Source organism: Arachis hypogaea, chromosome 2 (assembly GCF_003086295.3).
Source record: "Arachis hypogaea cultivar Tifrunner chromosome 2, arahy.Tifrunner.gnm2.J5K5, whole genome shotgun sequence".
In the NCBI taxonomy this organism is placed as follows: domain Eukaryota; kingdom Viridiplantae; phylum Streptophyta; class Magnoliopsida; order Fabales; family Fabaceae; genus Arachis; species Arachis hypogaea.
The window spans coordinates 103,092,610-103,101,409 of NC_092037.1; the positions used below are offsets into that span (position 1 = coordinate 103,092,610).

General features: G+C 24.8%; 1 protein-coding gene across 2 annotated transcripts; it reads right to left on the bottom strand.

The window, feature by feature from the left end:
• Positions 1 to 2,123: 2,123 nt before the first annotated feature.
• On the bottom strand, positions 2,124 to 5,958 carry LOC112728990 (uncharacterized). Of its 2 annotated transcripts, none has more exons than XM_072222310.1 (5): positions 4,678 to 5,958; positions 4,417 to 4,461; positions 3,052 to 3,294; positions 2,813 to 2,977; positions 2,124 to 2,736 (listed from the first exon to the last, which is right to left on the bottom strand). In XM_072222310.1, the coding sequence occupies exons 3-5, from the start codon at positions 3,142 to 3,144 to the stop codon at positions 2,632 to 2,634; spliced, it is 363 nt and encodes a 120-aa protein (XP_072078411.1). In that variant the 5' UTR covers positions 3,145 to 3,294; positions 4,417 to 4,461; positions 4,678 to 5,958; the 3' UTR covers positions 2,124 to 2,631. The 2 variants fall into 2 exon arrangements, with proteins under 2 accessions (XP_072078411.1, XP_072078408.1); XM_072222307.1 differs by having other exon boundaries at positions 3,052 to 3,441.
• Positions 5,959 to 8,800: the final 2,842 nt, after the last annotated feature.

Here is an 8,800-nt window from a genome sequence, read left to right on the forward strand (position 1 = left end):
TAATTTAATGTTTTATTTTTAAATTGTATCATATAATTTATGAAAAAAATAATTGTAATGATTATTATCTTTTAAATAAAGGAACATATTTTAATATATATATATAAAAATTAAAATATAAATTAATAAAGATTAATAATAAATATAAATAATTAAAATATCTTTTTAAAGATATTAACTTATTTACAAATAAGAAAAAAAGAGTTAAAATGACAATATTTTTAGATAAGATAATTTTGTATATCAAATTGATATACCATTCTAATAAATTTTATTTAAAATATTATAAATTTTTATTATATTCAATATCATTAGTATGAAAATTTGTATACAAGTATTTATAAATTAATAATTAATATAATATTTTATATTAAAAATAATATAAATAAAAAGAAAAAAAAAATTTATTTTATTTAGTATTATTATTAATAAATAAGATAAATTTTGATTTTTTTAACTAATTTTTTATGTTATTAAACATTTTCTTTAAAAAAAATAACCAAGACATTAAGCTTCCCTAACTAGAAATAACAAAATGTTGTCTTCTTCATGTGCCTACGCTAAACGCTATATATATATTTTTATTTGGCAATTCATCAAAGCTGGATGTGTATGTCAATCATCAATTATTTAGGTTGTAAAGTCAACGGCCCGGCATCCGTGTCCTCTCTAAATTATCACTAGCAGCCATTAAGCATGATAGACGATTTAATTAGATAAAAATTATTCAGAGTGGTTTAGTGTGAAAGAGTTCATCAGATTTATATATATATATATATATATATAAAAGTTCAAGCTAAGCTGCATTATCGAATAGGTGAATGTACCAATTACGTCCTTTTCCACATGAAGAATGTGCACATTTTTAGGAAGATATTCAACATATTTTTCTTTCAGGCTTAACTACTATTGAATATGTTTTAATCGGCCATTATCCTTAACTGAGTCTATCCGAGGATATCTTAATTTGAGTAAACCCAATTTTTGTCCAATATTCTACAGTCAGATCAACTTGATTTGTTCCTTACATCACAAAAACCTATTAATATTATAAAAAGATATATTAACGTAATAGTAACTATTACATCACCAATAAAATTTAGAGAAAATACCACTCTCCTTCCCTACAAAATACTAAAATGATACTTCCCTCTCCTCTATTTATAAAATATATATTTTTCTTTTTTATAATTATTAAAAAATCTCATTTTAATCCATTTTAAATTTTTTTTGTGTTAGCTAATGTTAATTTTATTTATTTTTAAGAAAAAATAAATTATTTTTTACAAAAATATTTTTTAGTAAAATTTTATCTTTTTTTTTATTAAATTTTGCTTAATAAAATACTTTTTAATAATTTTTTTATTAATTAATTATATTTTTATCAAATATTTAAAAAAATTATAATTAAATTATTTTTTCTAAGATATCTTTTAATAATTTTTTAATTATTAAATTATAATTTTACCAAAATTTTTGTTAACAAAGATTTTTTATTTAATGTTAAATAATATATATTGATATCGAAAAATTAATAGTAAAATATAAAAGAATTGTTAACGAAAATTTTGATAAAATTATAATTTAATAATTAAAAAAATTATTGAAAGATATCTTAGAAAAAAAATTTGATAAAAATACAATTTAATCAATAAAAAAATAATTTATTAAAGAGAATTTTGATAAGCAAAATGTAAAATAAAATTTTTGTTAAAGGATATTTTTATAAAAAATAATTTATTTTTTCTTAAAAAATAGATAAAATTAATATTAATTAACACAAAATTTAATAGGGATTAAAGAGAAAGATTTTTAAAAGTTATAAAGAAGGAGAATATATATTTTATAAATAAAAGAGAGGAAAGATTCATTTTAGTATCTCACACGGGAGAAGAATGGTATTTTCTCAAAAATTTATTATTTTTAATTAATATTTGACTAAAAAAAATATTTTTGTACTAAATTTTAAATTTTAATAATATAAAAATAAAATATTATTTCAAAGTATTGACTGAGATTAATAAAATATATTAATCCCAACATTTCTCCTAATGTAAATTATGTTTTATTAAGTATAATCATATTCAGGTTACTTGACTTACTTCTCATTTGCTCAACTATTATTGTACAACCCTCAACCTTTCATTTATGATATTTGATATATGACGTGTGACAAACCTTTGACTTGCATAATACTAACAATAACATACTCTATATATTGCAGCTGTCATTTAAATTAAATGAAAAATGAAAAAATAAAACAGAACAAAACAGACAAATAAATTCATGCTGTGTTGCTTCTAGATACCAATGGCTATGTAAGGAGCGGAATTAGGTAATAATAATTTTCTAAGTAAAGTCTATGATTAAGCTAATTAGTCAAGGCTGCTGCATGTAGCTAGGTTACTAATAAGTACCCAAAATTTCAGATTTTACATAGTAAGATATGATTATTAGAAAGTTTAAATGGAAAGTGCCTCAGTTATCAAACGAGTGCTTCTTGAGTCCCATGAGGCAATCAAACTTTGATGCATAGCATCCTCCATTATCTTCTTCGGCCGCGGATCAATCTGAAGGCATCGAGCCACTCTGGCTGAAAGTGTGGCTCTCCATCGAGGAATTGCTGATACGCTACATGTGGACGATGGGATAGCGCATAATTGCCACAAATGACAGCGGTAATGGATCTACCAACTGTCCTTTGTTGGGCAAACACCCCTGATGGTTCCACACAACCTAATATTAAAAGGTCAATTAATTTTTAAAAAGTTAAAAAAGATAACATATAAAATAAAATAAATAAGCTTCTTACATGATCATCAGTCACCATACGAAATGCATCATGTGAAGGCTCCAGTCGAGATTTCGTCAAAAGTGAGTAACAATTCCACATAAGTGGGAACCCCTGATGTACTACAGGATGAATATCTTTATAGCATACATGCATAACGGAAGGTAGATGGGAGAAAATAAATGCCTGCAAGAAAATTAGAACTGAGGGAAAATCTTAAGATAGAATAAATTATCCATGTTTGAATAATATTTATATACCTGCAAGGCGATGACGCAACCTTGAACGTTGGTGGATCCACTACGGTCTCTCTTTATTTTGAGAAGATTCGTGTGCATAGCCCTTAATGTCATCTACATTCTCAACCAATTGTAGGAATTTGGATGAGATTATGTTCGCTGATGCATCTTGCATTATCATAGATCCAATCGCCAACAATGCAGCTGCCCGACACTTCCGAAGCAATAAATGTGGGTCATTGTCAACCGGAGCACTTGCAAATTCTGATAGCCGGTTTAGATCAATAACATTTTTTTGTTTAGGGTGATCCGCCAATGGGACACCAACCAACTCTATGCATTGCGCGTCATCGTATAATTTTTTTTTATCCTTAATGAACACTGGTTTACCACCCCTCAACATAAGGACATCTTCAAGACCAAAAAATAATGTGGTGGCATTATATATATTTATTAAAGCATTAATCAATGGCATGACTACAATGACTTTAGGATAGTCACAATTGAACATAAACTCAAAACCGAAACCTGTCAACCGCTGCTACTTCACCCGTTGATGCAAATTGGTTTGGTAAAAATATACTTTTTCTCGGTTTGTTAAATTGGGAATAGCAGGAAATTAAAAGAGTAACACTTAAGATTAAACGAGCAATTGATCAAATCCTCTAACCTTAACACAACATCAAAACAGAAAAATCCCCAATCTTAAACTCACAAGGACACAAATCAGCCCAAGAATCATATATCTCGCACAAGTTCAAATTCAATATTCACTTAATCACAGACAACAATCAGCAAAACAAAGTATGAGCCCCAAAATCATCAATCAGCACCTAATTTGATCATTACTCTACATTAATTACATTTCACAGCCAGCAACATTTGAATAAATAGAAGTTAGGAAGGAAAGTTTGTTAAGATGAATTTTCTGTTTTGATTAGTTACAACAGAGAGCTATTCTCTGGATAGTTTCTTTCATTGTAATTCTTGGGAATTGGGGATATTCCCCTCCCTGATTGTGCAATAATACAATGTTATCTCAGTGATTAAGCTTTATCAGTTTATCAGAGAAAGAAATACACACTTAAGGATAGTGGACCCTCCAGGGAACTTAAGTTAAATCCTAGTGGAATTAGGCTAAAGTGCCCTCACCCTTTGTATTCTGTGTCTATTTCATTGGTAGACTTGATTCTTTAGTCTACTCTATCTCTACCTTGACACACTCTTAACATACACAAACCATTTATTTAAGTTCTTCAAACAACCTTAAAAAATCACTGCACAATTGAACCTATATTACACCATACTAAAATTCAAATTAAGTGTTCATTGTACCAAAGAACAAAAGTCTAATAATAGTAATGCATTAATATTAAAAAAACTTACAATTATATTGATTTGGGCCCGGCGCTTGATCTCGTGCTGCCATTTCTTTAGGAAAATGAAAATAACAACATATCAGCCACAAACCAAACACTAATAGCAGACATGCATTTTTGTATTATTCAATAGGAAACAAAAGGGTCACCAAAACACATACCTGCTACACATGCATACCCAACACATCATCACACAATTACATGTATACACAATCAAACTCAAATAATACCTTATTCAAAAAAAAAAAAAATACATAATGACTATTACCTCATCAAAGTTCCATCATCAAAAACAAAATTCCAGCTAGTTTTTCCATCTTCTATGGGGCTAGCTATTTGGATCTAAGAGGCCAAGGTTGGGGCTGATAGTTTTTCCATCTTCTATGGGGCTAGCTATTTTGATCTAAGAGGCCAAGGTTAGGGCTGTTGTTGAAAGATGCAAATGGCATATTCTATTCTGGATTGAACTTTGGTTTGCAAGCTTGAGTGTAGGACTGATTGTGTTTGATAAAATGTAGAATCTGTTCTGGACTAGAATCAACAAATGAAGTTGCACACCATAAAAAACCGTTTTAGAATAAAATAATAAATAAATTATAAAGGACCAAAGATGAGGGTACTCCAAAAACTCTTATTAGATGCAACATAGGCAGTGGTTGATTCGATTCAATTGCCTAGGGCTGAGAAAGTGAGAGTTTAAATGTTAAACATAGGCAGTGCAAATTTTAATCAATTCAAAAAAAAAAAATACTACCGTACTATTTTACAAAATCATAACATTGCAATCAACAAATACAAATACACAATAGCTAACAAAGTATTGGTTTAATAAAATTTAAGGACAAAAAGAATTCAAATACAACAATGAAGTTTAAAAGTTCAATAGTCTACACAACTGAAAATAAAAAAAAATTTCATTAAAAGATAGCCAAGTTATACATTCTAATAATAAAGAGAACAATTCATACCATGATATATGTGCCCAAATCAATGAATCAACTCAAAGTTTAAGAGCATATAAGTCATGCTAATTACACAACTCAGCAAGAATATTAAGTAAATAAATATTTATCTCTCTATTCTTAAATCTTAGTTGGTACTTTGGCCAAAGAAAAAGGTAAATCTTGAATCATATCAGTTAACCTTCTATGTAACAATAAGAGCAAGACTGCAACTAGATCCGTCAATCCAGCAACCATCTAATCAACCCATTGACACATACATACATACATACTTAATCTATCATTTAGAACCATCTGATTAAAATAAATTTTAAGAATATAACACTCAACATGATAAAAAATAAAGACATCTATTCAATTCAGAATTACCTCATTAATAATTAATAATAGCAACAATAAATCCTAAGTAACAAGAAAGCCACGAATTTGAATCAAATGGAAAGCAACAAGAAATGGTGTTAAAAAGTCCAAGTAAAAAAAGAGACTCGACAAAATCAGACACCAAAATAAAATTAGAAGTGAAATATATTTAAGGAAGAAAGAAGAAAAAATCGAAATAGTGCTGAACAAGAGCAACAATGAATCAACAAACATAATGTAATTGGAAAATGTAATATCTTGAGAATGTGATATCTTGGAAGATGTAATATCTTGAGAATGTAATATCTTGGAAAATGTAATAAGTCATTGTAATGTTATGCGGTTATGCCACAATGAAAAATCTTATGTGTCTTTTGAAATTCAGTTTTCAATCAATATTTTAATTCGAATAATATTATTTAATTAAATTTTAGTTAAAATATATTTTAATTTATAATTAAATATGTTAGTAATTAAAATTAATTTAAATTTTAAATATTAAATTTTTATTAATTTTTTAAAAATAAATTTATTATTTTATATTTAAGTTTTTTTATTGTCATTATTAAATGAGTCATGCTATTTTATTTTTATTTCGAGCGATTTACATATTAACTCAAAACTCATTTATCATCAGTATCGAATAAAATTTTAATAAGATTATACCAATATTTGAATTAAACAAATACTTAAATTCTTTTAGTGTCTAAAGTGTTTTTTAAGAGGTGTTTTACCATTTATTTTACTAATATCATTTTCAAAAATACTTAAATTATTTTAGCTACATATTTTAAAGAAATAGATTATATTTTTGTCTATTATTTCACTTCTTTGTTAATAATATCTGTTTAAACAAATATTTAAATATTTTTTAGCAAAATGCATGTAATGAATTATATTCATTTATTTTGTAATTTTTTATTTTAATATTTTGCTAAAAGATTTACAATAAATATAAATTAAATAATAAAAATTAAATTATTTGGTTATCGGAACCTCTTTTTTGTAAGTTTTAAATTTTTGTTGACTAGTATCATTTTAAAAAATATTTAAATCCTTTTAACAAAATACAAGACAATTTATTTTACACGTAAATTTTTTTAGTGTCTAAAGTATTTTTTAAGAGGTGTTTTGCCATTTTTTTTACTAATATCATTTTCAAAAATACTTAAACTATTTTAGCTACATATTTTGAAAAAGTAGATTTTTTTTGTCTATTATTTCACTTCTTTGTTTATAATATCTGTTTAAACAAATATTTAAATATTTTTTTAGCAAAAAGCACGTACTGAATTATATTCATTTATTCTATAATTTTTTTATTTTAATATTTTACTAAAAGATTTATAATAAATATAAATTAAATAATAAAAATTAAATTATTTCGTTACCGAACACGATAACCCCCTTTTTTGTAAATTTTAAATTTTTTTACTAGTATCATTTTAAAAAATATTTAAATCCTTTTAGCAAAATACACAAAAATTTATTTTACACGTAAATTTTTTTAGTGTCTAAAATGTTTTTTAAGAGGTATTTTGTCATTTTTTTACTAATATTATTTTCAAAAATACTTAAAATTATTTTAGCTACATGTTTTGAAGAAATAGATTATTTTTTTTGTCTATTATTTCAATTCTTTGTTAATAATATCTGTTTAAACCAATATTTAAATATTTTTTAGCAAAATGCATGTAATGAATTATATTCATTTATTCTGTATTTTTTTTTATTTTAATATTTTGTTAAAAGATTTACAATAAATATAAATTAAACAATAAAAATTAAATTATTTAGTTACCGTGTTCGGTAACCTCTCTTTTGTAAGTTTTAATTTTTTTTACTAGTATCATTTTAAAAAATATTTAAATTCTTTTAGCAAAATATACGACAATTTATTTTATACGTAAATTCTTTTTGTGTCAAAAATGTTTTTTAAGAGTTGTTTTGGTATTTCTTTTTACTAATATTATTTTCAAAAATACTTAAATTATTTTAGCTACATATTTTGAAGAAATAGATTATTTTTTCTTGTCTATTATTTCACTTCTTTGTTAATAATATCTGTTTAAACAAATATTTAAATATTTTTTTAGCAAAATGCATGTAATGAATTATATTCCTTTATTCTGTAATTTTTTATTTTAATATTTTTCTCAAAGATTTGCAATAAATATAAATCAAATAATAAAAATTAAATTATTTGGTTATCGAACACGGTAACCTCTTTTTTGTAAGCTTTAAATTTTTTTTACTAGTATCATTTTAAAAAATATTTAAATTCTTTTAGCAAAATACACAATAATTTATTTTACACGTAAATTCTTTTAGTGTCTAAAGTATTTTTTAAGAGGTGTTTTGCCATTTTTTTTACTAATATCATTTTCAAAAATACTTAAATTATTTTAGCTACATATTTTGAAAAAAAAAATTTTTGTCTATTATTTCATTAATAATATCTGTTTAAATCAATATTTAAATATTTTTTAGCAAAATGCATGTAATGAATTATATTCATTTATTCTGTAATTCTTTTTATTTTAATATTTTGCTAAAAGATTTAGCATAAATATAAATTAAATAATAAAAATTAAATTATTTGGCTACTCAACGCGGGAATCTCTTTTTTGTAAGTTTTAAAATTTTTTTACTAGTCTCATTTTAAAAAATATTTAAATTCTTTTAATATTGATTTTCCTTCAATATACTTCATATTGACAAGATTTCTAATTAAGAATGCTTTATTTTGTACATTTTTCTTCTTATATAACTGTTTCAATTTATTCGACATTTTTTCGGCATTCGTTTCGGTGTCAACACGTAGATACACGCTAAAATCAAGCCATTGCCTAATCAAAGCAACTATCTTCCGATTTCAACTTCTTTCATTCAACATCAGATTTAGTACTTTTGGATTTTTATTATCCCCCTCCACATGATCATACAGGTCCTTACTTCCAAATCGAATAATTTTGGTAATTCAATTTGACCATATTTGGCACATGAGTATTTTTCTCTATTTGACCATATTTGGCACATGAATATTTTTCTCTATTTAATCGAGATAAA

Coding starts and splice junctions, on each gene's coding strand:
- LOC112728990 (XM_072222310.1), bottom strand. CDS start 3,144: ATGACATTAAGGGCTATGCACACGAATCTTCTCAAAATAAAGAGAGAC. Junction 2,978..3,051: donor GTTGCGTCATCGCCTTGCAG/GTATATAAATAT, acceptor ATTTTCTTGCAG/GCATTTATTTTCTCCCATCT. Junction 2,737..2,812: donor GTATGGTGACTGATGATCAT/GTAAGAAGCTTA, acceptor TTTTAATATTAG/GTTGTGTGGAACCATCAGGG.